Source organism: Pelophylax lessonae, assembly GCF_965119305.1.
Source record: "Pelophylax lessonae genome assembly, chromosome: 7".
NCBI lineage: Eukaryota > Metazoa > Chordata > Amphibia > Anura > Ranidae > Pelophylax > Pelophylax lessonae.
The window spans coordinates 44254510-44276438 of NC_138774.1; the positions used below are offsets into that span (position 1 = coordinate 44254510).

At 42.9% G+C, this 21929-nt stretch overlaps 1 protein-coding gene across 1 annotated transcript in view; it reads right to left on the minus strand.

Annotated features, from left to right (window-relative positions):
* The window catches only part of LOC309560448 (major histocompatibility complex class I-related gene protein-like), a gene marked incomplete at its 3' end in the record, with an annotated part of 48138 nt that overhangs the window by 13242 nt on the left and 12967 nt on the right, over positions 1-21929 (minus strand). Inside the window, exons 2-4 of the mRNA XM_082264081.1 lie at positions 12706-12969; positions 10179-10466; positions 4915-5270 (exon numbers count right to left, since the gene is read on the minus strand). Coding sequence (XP_082120207.1) covers positions 4915-5270; positions 10179-10466; positions 12706-12969 — 908 coding nt within the window. The remainder of the gene's footprint in view (positions 1-4914; positions 5271-10178; positions 10467-12705; positions 12970-21929) is intronic.

Below are 21929 nucleotides of genomic sequence, written 5' to 3' on the forward strand. Positions count from 1 at the left end.
TAGAAAAATGGATTTTTGTAAAATCTTACCGTAAAATCCTTTTCTCTTAGCTCATTGACAGACGTAGTCCTCGGTGATACACCACCTTCGGGTTATGTTGCCTCCACAGGAGCAGGACTAGACAGGAAATTAAAAAGCTCTGGCCACACCCTAGGGGCAGTCCCAGAGGGTATGTCCTCTCTCTCTCTGCCTCAGCAAATCAGTTATGTGAAAAAGCAGTCTTTAGAGATTTTAACCCAACCCAACTCAAAAAAACAGAGGGGCGGGGACTACGTCTGTCAATGAGCTAAGAGAAAAGGATTTTACGGTAAGATTTTACAAAAATCCATTTTTCTCTAGCGCTCATTGACAGACGTAGTCCTCGGTGATACACCACCTTCGGGACGTCCCAGAGCAGTATCACAACTGAGGGGTGGGAAAATGAAATCAAATCCCAATCTAGAAGGCCCAACCGGTGCCAACTAGAAGTTTACAATGCTCATCCTTAATGATGAGACTCAACAAAAAAGAGAAAAAATTTTTTTTTTTTTTTTTTCAAACAGAAAAAAACCCTCGAGGTAGACCACCGGTCTCCTCAAATTGCGGCCTGCAAAACCTTGCGGCCAAATGAGGCATCCGCCGATGCCGTCACATCAATTTTATAGAATTTTGTAAAGGTATGTACCGACGACCAAGTGGCCGCCTTACATACCTGGACCACTGACGCCTGATGGCGAAAGGCCCAGGAAGTACTGAGCGCTCGAGTGGAGTGCGCCCTAACAGGGAACGGAGGACTCTGACCCTTAATAGAATAAGCCTGTACCACCGTTTGTCTAATCCATTTGGCAATGGTCGCGGCAGATGCAGGCAAACCCTTTCTGGGGCCATCCGTGATCACAAAAAGTGAATCCGTCTTACGGAATGATTCCGTAGCTTTCAGGTATACCCTGATTGCCCGAACCACATCTAAGGAATGCAACGCATGTTCCCGATGATGCTTGGGCTGAGGACACAAGGAAGGTAGTACAATATCTTCATTCAGATGAAAATCTGAAACCACCTTAGGAAGAAAAGATGGCTTAGGATGAAGTACTACCTTATCCCTATGAATCACTAGGTATGGGGACTGGCATGATAATGCAGCCAGTTCTGACACCCTGCGAGCAGAAGTAATAGCCACCAAGAAGACCACCTTCTGGGATAAAGTAAGCAAGGGAATCTCCCTGATGTTTTCACAGGGAGGTTTCTGTAGAACCGACAAAACCAAATTAAGATCCCAGGGCGGTAAGGGCGCGCGGACTGGAGGAGCCAGGTGCCGCACCCCCTGGATGAAATTCCGCACCAAGGATTTGGTAGCTAAAGGTTTCTGAAAGAAGATTGCTAATGCTGAAACTTGACCCTTGATGGTGCTCAAGGCTAGCTTCTGCTCAACCCCTTGTTGCAAAAAGGCCAATATTCGAGACACCGAATAGGTACGTGGAGGAAATCCTAAAGATTCGCACCACGCAATATAAGTTTTCCATGTGTGATAATAGACTTTGCTGGAAGTCGCTTTCCTTGCTTTAATAAGGGTAGGAATGACTGAAGTAGACAAACCTCTGTCCTTCAGTACTTGGGTCTCAATGGCCAGGCCATTAAAACCAGCGACTGTAAAGCACGAAGGTAAATTGGTCCTTGAGACCACAGACACTCCCTGAGACGAAGTTCCCACGGAACGTCTGCGACTAACATGTCCAAGTCGGCCAGGCCGGCTTGAGGAGGCCAGCCTAGAATTTCTAGGACCACTGGCGCTGATTGGATCTGAACCAGGCGTCCCTAGAGCTATCTGGCCCCGACCATCCGAGAAAGTCTGGTCGTTTTCTGTTTCCACACATTTATCAGATACCTGATAGTTATCAGGAAAGGTGATCTTTTCTGGTTGAACCTCAGGGACCGAAGTCACCCGACTAGAGGCTACTTGGCCTATCTGGTCAATCAGATCCGATTCCTGTGAGGTATCGGGACTAATCTTAGGAAAAGGTAAAGGAAAAGATCTATTCAGGGAACGGTAACTACCGCTTCCTGTGGTACTTAAATGTTGGAAGGGAAGAATCGCACCGGTAGTAGTGGTTGATGCTCGATCTAATGTCCTGAATACCGGTGAAAACGTCCCCCCACCCTGAAACCGGGTGGGGGCGCACCTTCAGGCTGTGTACTCCTTTACTTCGGGTTTGGCTGGGTTGGTCCTCTGCTTGTCCGACCAGCCCTTCTTGAACCCTCCTGGAGGAGTCTTGCCTTTCCCGGGAGTACCAGCCGGGCGCCCTTTATGGGCGGTAAAGAAAGGTCCTCGCTTGTTGCGAGGTCCCTTAGCTTTTGCAGCCTGTGGCAAAAAAGTGCTCTTGCCCCCAGTGGCATCCTTGATGATTTCATCTAGGTTGGCCCCAAATAGACGATTCCCCTGAAAAGGGAGATTGGTCAAGGTCTTTTTGGAACCTAGGTCAGCTGACCAGCATTTTAACCACAGCACACGTCTGAGGATCACTGCTAACTTAGATGCATGCCCTAACAAGGGAGTAGTGTCCAAGGCTGCGTCACAGATAAACCGTAGCCCTTGTATGATCTGTTCCATCAAATCAGATGTCTCCTGGGGAATATCTTTTCCCCTATGATCTTGGCGTACCATTTTCGCCCATTCCGTAAGTGTCTGGGAAACTAGACCAATAACAATTACTGGTCTAAATGCTGACCCTATCAGAGAAAAGATAGTGCGGGACTCTGCTTCTATCTTTCGATCCACCGGATCCTTAAAGGACGAAGTGTCCTCCACTGGAATAACCGTGGCTTTATTCAGCCTGGAAATAGGCGGATCCACGACTGGTGGTACCGTCCATTTCTTAATGATGGATTCCTCAAACGGATAGCGTCTAGCAATACGCTTGGAAATAGTAAAGGTACGTTTAGAATGCTCCCATTCTCCTTTAATCTGATTACCGAAACATTTAGGTACAGGAAAAGCCTTCGCCGTCTTGATGGGCTTATTAGTCCCAAAAGGCCTCTCTGTTTCAGTTGCCTCTGCCGGTAAAGCCTCAAGTTTTAAGGTTTCTTGCACTGCCACAACTAGTGCGTCCACCAATGCTTCTTCCTGAATTATAGCAAGAGAAGAAGCGTCCTCCTCACTGTCTGAGGGGGCTTTACCTGGGATAACAGCCCTTGCAGAGGAACCTGCAACTGCCGTGACCATCTCTGAATCTGAGTCAGAGGTGTCAGATAGTATAGGGGTAGGCGGGGGTCGCTTCCTTGACCCCCGTCCCTGACAGGCCGCCTCCACCCGAGCCACCAAAGACTCCAAAATTGCCGTAAATGACTCTATACTCTGTGCACCGGCGGGTCCCGAGGCCCCCTCGAGGGAAAACAGGTGGGGGAATATGTGTGGCAGGGTCCATAATAACTCCAGTTACTTCCTGGATAATATAATTCAAAAGTAAAGAAAAAAACTTTTTTTTTTTTTTTTTTTCTTTTCTGACCCCCAGCGCCACAAAAAGCCCCTTAGTGTTACCTGCTAGGGATCCCTATCGATCGAGAGAGAGAGAGATAGACCCCCAGGCTCACCACTTGATGCTCAGAGTTAAACTGCAACAGCTTACAGCGCTGTCTTGACAAACAGGAAGTCTTTTGGCTGGCTGCCCAGGAAGAAAGGAGGCGGCTCCGCCCCTCTGCACGCCTTCCGGCGCCTCCCCCAAGCTCCACGAGGTGTAGGATCACCTCAAACATGGCCGCCCCCATGCTGGAGACACGAGGCTACGCCAAAATGGCGGCTCGTGCGATCCAGCAAAAAAAATGGCGGCGGCCTATACTGAATAGCGGTGTGCTGCAGGGCACACAACACTCTCTCTGCATGGGGATATGGCGTGGTTGGCGGTACCGGCCCTGGCGGACCGCATGGCCGTTCGGGAGGCCTGCTAATAGCTGGAGATCTGATTTGGAAGGCAGTCTACATGTCCGTGGCTTCTGACTGGTAGGTAGCTTATACTTAACCCATAAGATTCCCAGAATGCCACAGATTACATCTTTTAAACATGTATACAATAGATTGTTAGCTCCCAAACCAAGCCTCCTGGCTTTTGCACACATAAAATCACACTCAAAGTAGGAGGATTTGTGACATGTTATAGGATAGAAAGGACTCTTTCTTACCATACAGAGAGGGGCCCGCGTTCACCACAAAAACCGTCAGGGAAAAGGGGGAACATACTACTCACCATACCGGAACCAGGCGGCCACCAACTCCTGACAGTACCCCTCTCCACCGGGGCGGGAGGGCTGTCGACCGATACGGACGCCGTGACTCATGGTCTTTGGCGTTTCAGCGAGACGTTTAACTCGCGGGTTCAGTCCTTTTAATGGGACTTTGTCGCGGCCGACCCAGCGCGGAGCTATGGCCTGCACGCGCTCGTAGGCTGAACTGGGGTGACCACCGGATCTCAACATCCAGCCCGTCGCCCAGTTCAGCTTTCTTGCTTGAAGATCTCACAGGAACACTGGAGAAAAAAAGCTGTCTAACAATCCTTTAAGAAAAAAATTCTTGCCAGGACCTAAGATCCCAGCAAGGTATCTAGGTCCTTACTCCTAACTAGACAGAAAATAACTGATTTGCTGAGGCAGAGAGAGAGAGGATATACCCTCTGGGACTGCCCCTAGGGTGTGGCCAGAGCTTTTTAATTTCCTGTCTAGTCCTGCTCCTGTGGAGGCAACATAACCCGAAGGTGGTGTATCACCGAGGACTACGTCTGTCAATGAGCGCTAGAGAAATAACAATTAACAGTAAAAATGATCAGGTCATTAAAAGATATAAAATGAAACCAGCTTTTATTGCAATATTCAACATCAGTCCATATAGACTTCAGTGGTAGTGCACCTAAAACACACCACACGGATGTGAACCGACCCAGGACTTACAATTGAAATCAGCACAAAAAGTTTGCATACAATTACATTTAGATCTGAAAAAAATGCTGTACCTTTCATATCCTGTTCTGTCAGATTCACAATAAGAACATCATCGAAACTGCTGTGGCCCACATGACAGGAGTAAGTGTCTCCCTCCTTGGTTGGCACTTCCACACTGACTCTGATCTGATAGCTGCCATCAGGATGGTGGAGGATTGGACTCATTTCATCTGAAGAAACATGGTCTGTCCCATTCCTCACCCATTTCACATCCACAGGTTGAGGGTAAAAACCGTATGCCAAACAATACAGTCTAGTCTTCTCCTCTGACTGATGACGACCCCACACCTTCACTTCTGGATGCACTAAAAAAAAACGTAAATAGAGACGATAAAGTTATAGCAGAACTCTGGCAATATTTTCCCCCCATGCAGTGCTCAACTGTTTGTTTTAGCCAAGGGTGCACAGAAAGACTATACTCACCCAGTCCTTCCCTCACGTCCAGCAAGGGATTGTACCTGCCATCCTCACATCCAGAGCTGGTCTATGGGCCGGATGACATTATTAGGAACAGTCCATGAACAAGACTGCTAGTGTGCAGGGGGGGGGACAGGAGCAGCAGGGACGGGTATTTTACTATGAGGATTGGCGGATTAGGTAAGTATATCTCTGCTCTCCTCACCCCTAGACAAAAATGAGCAGTTAACCCATGCAGTGAAGGCAAAGCCCCACGGCATGGGAACTTTTTTTTTTTCTTTTGCTGGAATTCTTCTTTAATATTCTAGACTTTTCAGAGTGGTCTCCAAATACAGGTGCATCTCATAAAATTAGAATATTATCAAAAAGTTAATTTATCTCAGTATTTCAATTTTATATGCTCCAAAACAATAAGGTGATACCACCCTTCTCCTGCGCTTAGGATCCAAGCTCCCCGACCACACTCCCCACGGGACTCACAACTGGCATCTCAGATGGCTAAGGTCTTGCTGCCCAAAACGGACTGGGGTAGTCCAACGATACTAGAGGCAAAGAAAAACAAAGAAAGGGCGCACCGACCTAGCGCATTATCCTCATTAATAGGCTTTATTCATGCAACATATAAAATGGCTACTCACAAACATAGGCGAAAAAAGATCATATCGAGCTCAGTTGCTCCAATGTCAGGAGTAGTCCATAAATTAGTCCATATCCAATGAGATGACGGCTGACACGTTTCGAGGCTCAGCCTCTTCCTCAGAGCCTCGAAACACGTCAGCCGTCATCTCATCGGATATGGACTAATTTATGGACTACTCCTGACATTGGAGCAACTGAGCTCGATATGATCTTTTTTCGCCTATGTTTGTGAGTAGCCATTTTATATGTTGCATGAATAAAGCCTATTAATGAGGATAATGCACTAGGTCGGTGCGCCCTTTCTTTGTTTTTCTTTGTTTCAATTTTATATAGATGAGTTACACACAGTGATATATTTCAAGCATTTTTTTCTTTTAATTTTGATGATTATGGCTTACAGCTAGTGAAAACCCGAAATTCAGTATCTCAAAAAACTAGAATATTACATAAGACCAATAAAAAAATGATGTTTAATACAGAAATGTTGGTTTACTGAAAAATATATGTCCATGTACAGTATAGTATACACTCAATACTTGGTCGGGGTTCCTTTTGCATGAATTACTGCATTAATGCGGCGTGGCAGGGAGGTGATCAGCCTGTGGCACTGCTGATGTGCTATGGAAGCCCAGGTTTCTTTGATAATGGCTTTCAGCTCATCTGCATTGTTGCATCTAGTATCTCTCATCTTCCTCTTAACAATACCCCACAGATTCTCCATGGGGTTTAGGTCAGGTGAGTTTTCTGGCCAATCAAGCACAGTGAAACCATGATCATGTGACCAGGTATTGGTACTTTTGGCAGTGTGGGCAGGTGCCAAGTCCTGCTGAAAAATTAAATCATCACTGACTGTGAAAACTTCACACTGGCCCTCATGCAACTTGGATTCTGTGCCCCACTACTCTTCCTCCAGACTCTGGGACCCTGATTTCTAAATTAAATGCAACATTTTCCACAGTCAGTGATGATTTGGGAAGCCATGTCACCTACTGGTGTTGGTCCACTGTGTTTTATCAAGTTCAAAGTCAGTGCAGCCCTCTAGCAGGAAATTCTAGATCACTTCATGCTTCCCTCTGCTGACCATCTTTATGGAGATGCTGATTTCATTTTCCAGTAGAACTTGGCACCTGCCCACACTATACCAAAAGTACCAATACCTGGTTTATTGATCATGGTATTACTGTGCTTGATTAGCCAGCAAACTTGCCTGACCTAAACCCCATAGAGAATCTGTGGTAAATTGTCAAGAGGAAGATGAGAGACACCAGACCCAACAATGCAGACAAGCCGAAAGCCGCTATCAAAGCAATTGGGCTTCCATAACACCTCAGCAGGGCCACAGGCTGATTCCCTCCATGCCACGCCACATTGATGCAGTAATTCATGGAAAAGGAGCCCAAGTATATAGTCCATACTATACTGTACATGAACATACTTTTCAGTAAGCCAACATTTCTGTATCCTTTTATTTTTTTTAGATGCACCTGTATGTGTTCACTATTTCAGCTCTTACAAAGTGATGACATGTACAATGAATGCTCCAATAGCAAAAATTAAAATAAAATTGTAACATTTTGATACATTTCAATAATTGTATAAAGTGCATGAAGTGATGTACTTCCATCCCATCCCTCCATTTTTGGATTTAACCACAGTATTTAAAGCAGTATTTTTCCCCTTATTTTAGGAGTGTGTTATTCTATATCAATATTTTTAAATTTGATTTTTTGACCTGCAGATATCATGTCAATAGTATCTACTCCTGAAGAAGTGAACTAGGTTTACGAAACGCGTTGAGATTTGGATGCGATTGATTTTGGCCTTTAAGAGTCCATTCACACTGCCGCGACTTGTGAGGCGACTTGTGTGCCCTCAAGTCGCCCCCAAGTCGCTTGACATAGCAAAAGCAATGTTAATCAATGAGTGCCGTCTTAATTGGCACTACTGAAGTCGCTCCGACTTCTGAAAAGGGTCCTGTACTACTTTGAGGCGACTTGTGATCTGACTTGTCCCATAGACTTCAATTGGAGTCGCCTCCTTATCTTATTTGATCCGACTTGTGATCCGACTTTCCATTAAAGTGGTCTTGAACAAGAAAAAAAGAGCATTTTTCTTATCATTTTTAGTAGCACAGGTACACTTTTTAGACCCCCCAGACACTAAATCCAAAAAAATTCATGCCTGCCTCCAAAAATGCCCGATAAATGCCTGCAACAAAAACGGCCAGGTGGAGAGAAGCCACTACCCTGTGCTACTAAAAATTATAAGAAAAATTATATTTTTTTTCTGGTTCTGGACATGCTACAGAGCTGAAACTTCACAGGTACACTTTTTAGACCCCCAGACACTAAATCCAAAGAAATCTCTTTTTTTTTTTCAATAATTGTTTCAATAATTGGCTCTATATCAAAAACGACAATTTTTAATAACTTTTTTTCGTGTGATTGAGCATGACCCAGAACCATCATATTCTGATTGGCCAAATACAAAGTCGTACAAAGTCGTCTATCACACAAGTCGCGCTGAATACACGCAAAGTCGCGCTGAAGTTGCGCTAACAAGTCGCCCCTTATGAGGCGACTTAGAGGTTGCGGCAGTGTGAACCGGCTCTAACTGTTACTTTGTGTAATTTAAATATTTATATGTAATCATGGTTATAGTAGATCAGCTAGTTTATTTTATTGAGAAATGTTTTATACATTATTGTTTTATTGTAATAAAAACTTTTTTAATTACATTGTTGTCTCTGCTATACCTCATATAAAGTTCCATGGGCATTTGAATTATTATTGTATATAATTTCTATATATTTGTTCACCCTATAATAAAAACAAAGTCCTTTTTATTATAAAAACTATGTACCAAAAACTTTCTATGACATTAAAATGTGAATACACTGTTTAAAGTTTAAAAATTAGCCATATAGTTATTGTTAAAGCGGAACTAAAGTAAGCAAATACTCACCTGCTCCAACGATTTGATGTCCCCGAGCTCCCTCACCAGTGCTGTCCTCTTCTCCCTGGCTTCTACCTGGTGTGGGGTTTTGGGCCATCTTAATTGGCTGGTGTGGGATTATGTAACTTCCATGCATGTGTATGAATTGATTCATCCCAGCACCAAGGCACTGTGCCAAGAGTGTGTACAATGAGCTGGACATGCAAAGCTCAGCGTACAAAGAGACCAGACAAAATTGTAAGATCTGGCTCTTATTGGCTTCAATGGAGTTTGTGTACTATGTTTGGAGTTTGTTGATTTCTGGTTGGGCTAAGCTAATGTTAGTTGGACAAAACTATGCTTAGTTCCATCTCTGTAATGGCCGGCATCCTCAGCAACCCTCCAGATGGGCCTGGGCTGCATGCTAAACTCTCTTGGACACCTGCCTGATTGGATACAGAGTGAATGAATAGATAGGTAAATCCTCCTAGTCCATAGTGTAGCATGTGTTCAAGCCTATCTGGAGAGACGCTGGAGATGCCATGCAAATATAGCAGTCGCGGCAGTTTACTCTGACAAGCCAGGCAAATGCACGTGTGGAGGGATGCCGGGATCTGGCGCAAACCTAGTTAATGGGTGCAGGGTGTGTGCTAATGACGTCAGCTGGTAAACTGTTGTGTCCCACTGGCTCTTACATCCCAAAATTTACATACAAGGAAGTCGTGAAGTTTTCTATAAACAGAGCAAGGGCTAAGGTAAGGCCTTGTTCTAAAAATCAAAGAAAGCTTTCCTTTTTCTGGTACATTAGTAATAATTGGTACATAAGAGAGCTGGATTTTGGAAAAGGTGAACTTAGCCTTTAATGGTTTATTTTAAGGGGACACATGTCAACTATGACATTCTTTCTATGACTACCTTTCTTTTGCCTTCTTGTGTGTTCCTAGAATGCATTGCAATGGGCCTCCTTACTGCCAGTTTATAATTTGAGGTAGATTATTAATGAATAATGGGAGATTTCTCAGGTCTGGGGGTAGAGAAGACCTGGAAATAGCATGTGTCACCTCCCTGCAGAGCCATGATATCTGAACCTACAGTTCTAAAGCTATGAAGCTTACCATTTATACCATTATAGAGGACACAGTCTATACCCAGAAGATCTTCTCATTTTATTGCAGGTACACTCCTACTGGTAGATAATATAATTCTATCTTTTTTTTTCTTACCAGGTTTTAAGGTCTCTTTCATATAGTCCAGGTAGACCTTGAACCACGTTTTACACTCTTGCTCCATATACCACTTTTGCTTTTCAGCACTGGACTTGCGGCTATTCCAGACATCCGTCATCTTCTTCGCATCTTCCATCAGGGCAACATACTTGGACACAAATGTATCCAATGCTATAAAATGACCCCCATTGGCTGCAAACTCTTCATATCCGCTATAGTTGTCATCTTCATCTCCTGACATCTGGCACAAAAATCGAACTTGTAAAACAAACCCGTTATTTTGATCTGCAAGAAAAATAATAGTGAATTTATATAAACCATTTAGCAATATCAAAAGCTATGTAGAATGTATAACATGCACACAATTAGGTTCAAATAACGAGGCCGGTGAGGATAAGTCAGTTGAGGCAACCAATCAAATTTCCTCTTTGAATAAATGGCAGCAGCCTGAAAATGACAGTTGCTGTTTAACCACTTAAGCCCCGGAAGATTTTACCCCCTTCCTGACCAGGGCCTATTTTGCGATTCGGCACTGCTTGACTTTAACGGACAATTGCGCGGTCATGCGACGCTGTACCTAAACAAGTTTGACGTCCTTTTTTTCCCACAAACAGAGCTTTCTTTTGGTGGTATTTGATCACCCGTGCGATTTTTTGATCATGCTTTAACATTTTAGGCCAATTTGTTTTATGCTACATATTTTTGGTAAAAAAAAAATCACAAAAAGTGTATTTTGATTGCTTTGCGTTTATTAACTAAGGGAAAGATTAATGCGTAATGGCGGCAATCTGTGATTTTTTTTTTTGTGGGACTGCGACATTGCGGCGGACAGATCGGACCCTTGACTGACATTTTTGACACTTTTGGGGTTACCAGTGACATTACTACAGTAATCAGTGCTATACATATGCACTGTTACTGTAAAAATGACACTGGCAGTGAAGGGGTTAACTTTTTTTTTAGAGGGAGGGGTTAAGTGTGTCCCTAGGGGCGTGTTTCTAACTGTGATTGGTTGTGGCTGTGTGTGTAAGAACAGTGATCAACGGTCCTGCATAGCAGAACCGTATTATCACCATTCTTACACAGGGGAGAATGACAGGTGGCTTTGTTTGCATTAGCTGCCTGCCTTTCTCCCAGTGTAACGGACGATCGCGAGTGCCCGGCAGACATCGGGTCCGCCGGGCACACGCGCGAGGGGGTCCGTGACAGCGCATCCGGCGGCACGCGCTCGCTCCCCAGAGCCTCACAGGCTAGCGACGTAGACCTACGTCGCTTTGCCTGTGAGGGGCTGACTGCCGACATAAATCGTCGTTAGGCAGTCAGCAAGCGGTTAACAATATTGATGGATTACTGCACTATGCGATTTGGCTAGGTAAAGTGGAACTTTAGTCAGAAAATTAAGTCCCGCTAGATCACTTCAGGCTGGCCCCTTTTGTAGGTATAGCTATGTAAAACATTAAAAATAAGTGTCTATATTGTGTAAAATGCAGTAATATACTGTCACATCCTGCTCTGCACATGCTCAGTTGCTCTCCATTTCAGGCATTTTAGGCACTGCCCAGTTTGTAGAGACTAATCTGCTGCCAGCCTTAAAGAGGGATAGGCCCTCCTATTCTTTATAGCCAAGGAAGCTGCTTCTGTTTAATCCGCAACTGTCATGGTGCTGCACATGTGATCAGTTATGACACTAGCCATTTGATGATTTGACAGTTTGGTTAAGGACACAAGCAAATATGACAGTTAGCAACCCTAGCATTCCAGGAATGTTTTTTGAAACCATTAAATTGATGGGTTTAGTTCTGCTTTATGATTTACTGCTGTTCAGGGGCTCTGAGCTTCAGCAAAATGGCGGCCTCCGGCAAAAAGAAAAAGGAACAATGCTGGAGGCAATTTACAGCACACACTAATCTCTGCATGAATCTCTGCATGATTGATCAAGCTCAGCCTATTACTTTGGTTTCTGCAATTGGTTTATGTTGTATTTATGTATATGTTGATTCTCATTGTATTTACTGCATTTTTTATTTGTTCATTAGAAAACTTCTTCCCTGAAGAAGCCGATATGGCAAAACCGGTCGGAAACAAAAGCTCAGTGAATAATATAATCTATATACACTGAATATTTGGTTGTATAAAATGTTTTTATACTTCTTTTTGATAAGTAAATGTTTATATTTTTTATACATACCAAAAATGTTTTTGCTATTTTGTGTCTGAGCACCTTAAAAGTCCCGCACCCCATATTTTCTTGAACTCTAGGATGGTAATGGGGCAGAGATGTTTAAGTGGAAGTGAAACTGCAACAGAGAAAGATCGGATTCCCTACCCTGCAAGGCAGGACTGTGCTGTATAAGTCTCTGATCTGGATGGACAGGACTTAAAATCCTTTGGCAGGTAAAAGGAGGTTTTTCATCTGTGTTATATGTGTTTCAGCTGTTTGCCTGGAATTCAGGTTTATGTTTGTGTTCACAATATCTATATAAACCTCTTTTGCTCTGTTTACGGTTGATATCTAAATCTTTACCTTTGGAGTTGTTGAAATGTTTTACTAGGTCTTGTGTGATCTCCTGCTGCCTGCCCTCATAATACTGAGCAATCCGGGTCTGATTCTCCCAATGCTGAGGACTTATTTCTGTCTCCATCCAGGGCAGGAGAAGCTGTACTCTCCGGGTCTTACTGTCATATCTTGAAATCTGAATATCATCTACGTAACCCACCGCTTGATATGATGGGTTCCCAGCTCCAGGAGAGGAGTCTGTCGTAAAATGATAACGAAGGCTGTGGGATTCTGTAATATAAATGAAAGGGAAGATAAGATTTTATTAATCTTTAAAAACCCTGCTACATTTTTCTCTGGTGTTCAAACAAGCTATCTCTTGAAAGAGTCAGAGGTAAGCCAAATGATCTAGGAATAAGTAGACTTAAAGTGGATGTAAACCCCATTCATGAAATTTGACATAGGCAGTTAGGCACATCTATCTGTAGTGTTTACTTATCTTTCTTCAAAGCCCTAAGTCCCATGACTTTCTCCTGCTCTGTTCTCCTGATATCAGCATGATAACTTCTAACAAGTTCTCTGTAAACTGATATAAAACCAGCCTGAAACTTGTGTCGGGGTAGATGTATAGCAATAGATTAGCAGACAGCTGATCTATTCACAGCACAGCTCTTCATAATTCTTCCTTTTTCTGCCTATGTGGAGAGGGGTGTGCCTCTCCTCCAATCAGCTGTCTCACAGTGTATGGCTAAACTTCCCTCCCACAGTTGTGAAGAGAAGAGAAAATTCTAACAGCATGTGCACTTTCCAAACAGAAAGCTGAAGACAGCACATATACATGTAAAACCTATGTAGGGTGATTTGTTTTATCTCTGTGTATCATCTGAAGCTGTTCACTTCACTGGGTATAGGAGAGGGTTTTACATCCACTTTAATTGCGATGCTGAATCTGTACATGTCCAGTCTGTAAAGAATTGCAACATTTGTAAATACCATCTGGATTCTGCAGGGAGGGATTACAAAGTTTGATACTTTGATATTCAAGGAGTTTTGATTCGTCATAAAGTATTTGATTTAACCAAATGTGCAGATTGATTCAGTAATCTGTAGACGCAATACCTTTTTTATTCCATCGTAGCTAGAACTTCCCATTGAAACAAATTGATAAATTTGTATTCTTAAAAAAAATGACCTAGCTTTGTCTTCAGTCGGTGGCTAATTGAAGCAGATGCAGTTCCCTTTAGAATTCATTTCTGGAGAGATGACCACATAATTTTTGATGGCCACCAACCCTAAACTGGTTAGTTTGCTGACTGATCTTCTGGTTCATGTGAACTGTAATTGGTAGTGATGACCAGGTTATGTTCTGAGACTGGAACTTTTATCAGAGGTAAAACATACTTTTCAATGACACAAACGTACATGTGATCTGTAAGTTCAGAGTTTGCCTGCAGGTGGCATAGGAAGCAATTTTTGTCTATAAGCCACCATTTAGCAGGATCTGGGGCAGCACACATATATGATAGATGACATGTTCAGAGCAATGTGGCCTCCTGTTCAGAGTATCTATAGCAGTGATGTTAGAAACACATTTAGTAGGGGATAATGGCCTTCTAAATAGGGAAACTGCAAATGGGTTTTCGAAGTTCAGGGATTACAAGCCTCTGACAAGGTTCCACCATCCACAATGAGTAGTTTACCATTCCAGTGCCTCAGGAAGTGAGAAATGCCCCTATCTCTTAAGGAAATACAAATACCAAGCACAATGAGGTTCCAAGGAGATATGTAAATAACCACAGTAAGGGCAGCTCCCACTACTCATCCGACCAGCAATGAGGCTTGAGCACAAAACAACAAATAAAGGAGCACTCCCAGCCCTGTGAAAGTCAATAGAGCCACAAGCCCAGGATAAAATCAGAATTCACTTTAATGTAAAGTTAAAAAGCATGATATTAGTGCCCAGACTAATACATCGCCAAGCCAGTGGAGAGGAGAAACACATAATTCCAAAAGCTGAAGGATGAGACATGATCCCAGTCCCAGACCCAACTGTCAGTTACATTGCCCAGGAGCCACAGGACAGTAGGGGAAGTGTGTGGATTAGGGCTGTTGGAAAGATAAAATCAGAATTCACTTTAATGTAAAGTTAAAAAGCATGATATTAGTGCCCAGACTAATACATCACCAAGCCAGTGGAGAGGAGAAACACATAATTCCAAGAGCTGAAGGATGAGACATGATCCCAGACCCAACTGTCGGTTACATCGCCCAGGAGCCACAGGACAGTAGGGGAAGTGTGTGGATTAGGGCTGTTGGAAGTCATGTGTCCCAGAACCGGATGTGATGTCATACACCTGTTGAAAGATCGCCCCAAGGTCGAATGGTGAAGGCAAACTGGAAGTCTTGAGGAGCACTTAAACTATGTCAAACCAAATGAGAGAAGCAGGTCACCATGATATCAATGCACAGCGAAATTCAGTATTCTTTGAGCAAATACAATAGTTTCTAAGTCCGTCAATATCTCTGACTATTAAAATTCAGCAATGTATTATATCACAATAAAAGCAAGGGTCTGAACCAGATAACAGCCACCTAGGAAACATCATATTATGACGACTGGCTTCTCTCCTTTGGTTTGATATGGTTTGAGTGCTCCCCAAGACTTCAAGTCTGCCCTTACCAGCTGACCTTTGGAAGTTCTTTCGCCAGGTGTATAACATCACATTCAGGATTTGGGACACGTGACTTCTGGTGGACACGCCTTCAAGTGACCCTGGCGGACGTAATCCACACACTTCTCTCAATATCCTCTGAGCTCCTGGGCAGTGTAGCATATTTTTGAGTCTGGGATAATGTGTCATCCTTCAGCTTTTGAGATTATGTGTTTCTCCTCTCCACTGGCTTGGTGATGTATCAGTCTAGGCACTCCTGCATGTCATGCTTTTTACTTTACAATAGAGTAAGCGCGCATTCATTTGTTGTTTTGTACCCCAGAAGGTGTCTACCACTCTACTGATTTCCTGGAGGTCCTGCTACGGCAACGATGTAGCAATTTATAGATTAGTTAGGCCCCAGATTGGTCCTCAAAATTCAGTAAGAACCTCATGCCGAATTAGAGCATCGGCTCTCACAGCATAGCACTGGAGATATGCACTACTGCTGTTCATTTTCATCACTCTTAGGCATAGGAGTCATCTAGATAGAAAAAAATGAGAACTGGTCAGTTGACTGTAGTGTCATCCTTTTACCATGGTGGTCTTACCTGCAACTCTACTAGACTCTTCTCTACTAGAACTTGATATACATTGACCTGAATGTTTATTTTGGTGAGATAGTTTATTTATGACCACCCTTTAAAATTCCCAGCTTATGCCCCAAAGGACATGCAGGACATTTGCACTGACTCACTTTTAATTTAACAAAATCATATAATATAATATAAATATGCTGAAGAAGAGAGCTTATAGCTTTCAGGCCTGGCAAAGACCAACAAACATAAACTGAAACCTTATACATTTGTTTTTCATAGGCATCTTTGTGATTTTGTGATCATTTGCCAGCTTTGTTTTAGGGGCTTCAAAGATGACATATTACCAAGGTGGTTCTTAACTTCACTTTCCAAGTTCATAAGAATGGTTTCATACCTTTGCAGCTTGAATAATTAGAAGCCCCACATTAAGAAGAATCTACCGGTGCAGAAAATTACATTATTAGTCAATTAGTTGAGTAGAATTCGGAATTTTGATGTACATTTTTTTTTTTTGCCATGCAACAATTAAAAGTAGAAGCCTAGAAAATAGGAGTTCAAGCATATCTATACTAAAATGTTAATGTAAAGATATAAGATAATGGATAGATAGACAGAAAGATTGTAATATACTTATCATTCCTGGAAAAAAAACTGCTCTAGGTTCCTCTGGTGTTAGTCACATATCCAGAATCTTAAGAAATGTACTTACATGATCACTACTAAAGGGGAGAATTAGTCAATCTTAACTTTAATCCTCCCCAATAGCAAGTGAGATGAGTCTTTAGAATTTGGTGCAGCATATTCAGTTAGATACAAATAACAGAGATATCCCATTTCCTATCCAGTCTACAAAGGAGATTGTGGATAGGCTGTACTGTTTTACCTCCAAGTCATAATTCATCTGTCCTTCAAACATTTTGGTCGTCAAGATCGGAGATGTTACCATGACTCCAGAACCTGTTTTGGTCTCCGTCTGACGTTGGTCCCCATTGCACTTCTCCTTCACTTTCAGCCTTTTACATTTATGCCTTATCCAGGTATAGCTAGATAAGGAAAATGTAGCTTACACTGCACCGGATTCACTTATCTCTCACTGTAGCAAGAAAAACACATAAAAATGTAATAAATATTGAGCAATTTTAACAAAGTAGTGCATCATAGTTGAATTAACCAGATTCCCCTGCCAGAATACTGCATATTTTATCCTGAGATCGATACTACATTGCATACTACAGAAGAAACTAACTGTGCACATGCAGATGTGTACTCCTTTAAAAACAATTTAGAAGTATTTTTAAACATAACCAGCGCAAGTACCTAATTCTGCCCAGATATCAACCTCTTATCATCCATTACACAGCAGCACTTAGAATGGGAGAGGGAGGGCCAGTACTAGGACAATGTGCTGACAGGAGGCGTGCTGACAGGAAGCATGCTGACAGAAGAGAGAGCAGAGTGAGCAGAGCTGATGACTTATAGTTGTGTTCCTGCTCCTTCATAGTCCAGTCAGCAGGCTATGGGCAATGAGCCTACTTTATTCACCCTTCTGGCTATGCTGTCTGGCTGAGGTTGTATAAATAGTGAAAGTGGCTTGACAAATTTATAAATAAGATCATTCATATTTGTGATTTAGACTGAGCATTTAGCTGTTTGCCTGGAGTTTAGCTTCAAAGCAGAGAACAATATTCAAAGCAAAGCAAACCCATTAGGGTTCATCTTTTACTGATATGGCATTCTAGAAAAAAAATTACATTTCATCTAATTGACATTATTAACCTCCCTGGCGGTCTGATTATGTCAGAATTTCTGTGCTAAAAGCGGTACATTGTTTTACATGGAAATTTGTTGTTTTATATTTTAAAACGCACATTCCCCTGCGATCCCCCGCTGTCCTTCCCCGCTCCGGCCATCCTCCCGCCGTACTCACGCTGTGTGCTTGGCAGATGCCCGCACTTGTCTTCCGGTTCCCTTTCCTGCTAGCGTTGTGATGCAGGGGGGTAGAATCGGTGGCAAATTCAAAAATGTAAATACACCAAATGACATGATACAAAGTTGTGATCCTATCGGATTACACTGTATCATTCCACTTCACCACAGGATTGCACCTGGTGACTTTTCCAGTGCCCTGCCTGTGCTTTTCCAGTTCTTTGTGCCTGGGAAATGGATAAAGACCATGGCGTACAAAAAGCGTTCTTTTTGAGCAAAAGTGCTTTTAGACGAACTGGAAAACAGCGACAGCGAAACTGAGTTACTTGAAGAACTGAGCGATAGCGATTCGTGGGAAAATTCGTCATCAGGTACGGAAAGTGACGACAGCGTCGATTCTGATGTCTCTTTCTGGCACATCGCTCCGTTGGAAATTCTGAAGAATCATTTCATATACTTCCCAAATTCCACAAGCTATGTGCCAGAAAGAGACATCAGAATCATCGCTGTTGTCACTTTCCGTACCTGATGACGAATTTTCCCACGAATCGCTATCGCTCAGTTCTTCAAGTAACTCCGTTTCACTGTCGCTGTTTTCCAGTTCGTCTAAAAGTGCTTTTGCGCAAAAAGAACGCTTTTTGGATGCCATGGTCGTTCTCTATTTTCCAGGCACAAAGAACTGGAAAAGCACAGGCAGGGCACTGGAAAAGTCACCAGGTGAAATCCTGTGGTGAGATGGGATGATACAGTGTAATCCGTTAGGATCACAGCTTTGTATCATCTCATTTGGTGTATTTACATTTTTGAATTTGCCGCCGGTTCCACCCCCCCTGCGTCGCAACGCTTGCAGGGAAGGGAACCAGAAGGCAGGTGTCGGCATCTGCCAAGCACAGAGTGGGGAGAGAGTGTGAGGATGCCTGCAGGACGGCGGGGGAGGATGGCGGGGGATCGCAGGGAAGGTGAGTGTGATTCTGGGGTAATCCCGAGTGTGGCTCGGGGTTACCGCTTTTGGTACTGAAAAGTAACCCCGAGCCACACTCGGGAATACCGCCAGGGAGGTTAAATTATTTAGAGGAGGGGCATGCGGACACAGTAAGTTTGGCATGCGGCCCAGGAACATCAGGGGAGACGCTGGGGATGCCATGCAAGCACAGCAGCCATGGTAGCCTACACAGGCAAGCCTGGCAAATTCATGTCGGTAGGGATACCAGGGATGCTGTGCAAGCACAACAGGCACAGCAGCTTACACAGACAAGCCAAGCCAGGCAAATTTATCTCTGTAGGGATGCCAAGGATGCCATTCAAGCATAGCAGCGGTGGCAGCTTGCATTAAAAAGCAAGGCAAATGCACATCTGGAAGCATGCCAGGGCTGCAATATTTTTGCAATAGCGCCAGCAGCAAGGAATGCAGTGGCACCAGGTGAACAAAAACTGAATGACACGACCTAGGGGGATGCTGGGGTGGGCTGCGCCCCTCCATATTTCAACTGCACTCCTCATCGAAAGTCCCCTACCCACAACCCCCCTCTTCCTCCACACGCAGCACACACATATGCTACATTCACACCGGCGATTAGGGCCGGGAAGAATTGTAGCTGCAGTTCCTCCTGCTGCTCTCAGGGAGAAAGTGATGCCGCTGGCCCTGTTCACTATAATGACAGGTCATCGGCAGCCACACCTATTTGTGGGTCTCTGCACAGCCAGCAATTACCTGTGGTGAGTGCAGCTGGATGCACTTTGTCTGCGTCCAGCAGCGATCACCACAGGTAGTCGCTGGCTGTGCAGACAGCCGTGAATAGGTGCGGCCGCCGGTGACCTGTCATTACACTGAACAAGGCTGGCGGCTGCACCTAATTGCTGAGAGCCCCAGGAGGAACTGCTCATCCGATATCCTTATTGTTGATTATCAAAAACGGAGTCTGTATAAGGATAAAATGATCCTTACTGATATCTACATCATAATACATGATAATGCATATATATAATAAAATAGTAATACAGTGGGTACGGAAAGTATTCAGACCCCCTTAAATTTTTCACTCTTTGTTATTTTGCAGCCATTTGCTAAAATCATTTAAGTTCATTCTTCTTCCTCATGAATGTACACATAGCACCCCATACTGACAGAAAAACACAGAATTGTTGACATTGTTGCAGATTTATTAAAAAAGAAAAACTGAAATATCACATGGTCCTAAGTATTCAGACCCTTTGCTGTGACACTCATATATTTAACTCAGGTGTTTTCCATTTCTTCTGATCATCCTTGAGATGGTTCTACACCTTCATTTGAGTCCAGCTGTGTTTGATTATACTGATTGGACTTGATTAGGAAAGCCACACACCTGTCTATATAAGACCTTCCAGATCACAATGCATGTCAGAGCAAATGAGAATCATGAGGTCAAAGGAACTGCCTGAAGAGCTCAGAGACAGAATTGGCTCTTAGGAACCTTTCTTTTTTAATAAATCTGCAACAATGTCAACAATTCTGTGTTTTTCTGTCAGTATGGGGTGCTATGTGTACATTCATGAGGAAGAAGAATGAACTTAAATGATTTTAGCAAATGGCTGCAATATAACAAAGAGTGAAAAATTTAAGGGGGTCTGAATACTTTCCGTACCCACTGTACATGCTCAGTGATACACAATCATATATTTAGGTATATATAAGACTACATAGAAGAATTATGAGTTATTCATGAGTGCAGTGTGAAGAATAAATATACATTTATAAAGTATTTCTATATTCATATTATAGAAATTAAAATGGCGTTTGGAATATGTTTTTGATTAAGATGTTATCACAAGTGGCCAGGTACTAGGATGACAAAGCATGAAATGTGCATGTGTTGTATGTGATAAGAATCCCTATAAAAGGGAAGTCTGAGCTGTTTCAGACCAGAGCATATAGAGCGGAATTACATATGTTCTCACGTAGCTACGTTTGATAGTAAAATCTTCAATTCGGAACCTTCTCAGTCTGCAGGTTGAATTATTACAGGAAATCTTTGAAATTCTCCAGACAGAGTCAAAGATCACACTAGTTTTATGTGGTCTTCTTTAGGGATGCACCGATCCGACTTGGTCCCGATCCCGATCTTTTGCTTTGTGAAATCGCCGATCCCGAGTCCGATCCGGAAGTACTGTTTTGTGAGCTTATAACAAAATAATACTTCCGGATCGGTATCGGTATCGGCAGATACCTTATAACAATTGTGCATTCAAAATCTAAAATGTCATGGGTTTAGTCTTTAAGAGGTTAAACTTCCCTCCTCCGGCAGACGGAACGAAAAGATACATTGTAATCATTGTGTTTACTTAACTGGGAGAGTTGAAAGGCATTTGCAGGAGGCTCTTTTTTTTTCTTTGACAGCTGTTCTCTGCTCCCTCACAAGCTATAAAGAGCAAAACCGGATCGGCCCGTGGATCTGTTAATTTTACCGATCCCCCGATCCAGCTATTTTCCCCCTATCAGGGCCGATATCCAATCCAAATATCGGATCGGTGCATCCCTAGTCTTCTTTTAATTTTATAATAAAAAATATTTTTAAAAATGAAGTTGTATTACTCACATAGGTCTATTTATCAGTGTTCGTTATCTTATGATTTGTCCAATTTTTCACATTTTTTTATATGAAATTCCTCCCAAAAAAATGTAAAAATCAAAATTTTTTATAATTTTTGGCCAATTTGTTTTCTGCTACATATTTTTGGTAAAAAAAAATAAGCGTATTTTGATTGGTTTGCGCAAAAGTTATTGCGTTTACTAACTAAGGGAAAGATTTCTGTCATTTTTGGTGTTTTTTTTTTTAACGAGTAATGGCGGCGATCTGCGATTTTTTTTTTTTTTTGCGACATTGGGAAGGACAGATCAGACCCTTGACTGACATTTTTGACACTTTTGGGGGTACCAGTGACATTAGTACAGTAATCAGTGCTATACATATGCACTGTTACTGTAAAAATGACACTGGCAGGGAAGGGGTTAATTTTTATTGGAATGGGAGGGGTTAATGTATGCCTGGTGCTTACTGACGTGTGTGGGGGGAGCTATGCTGAACCCTGCAATCTG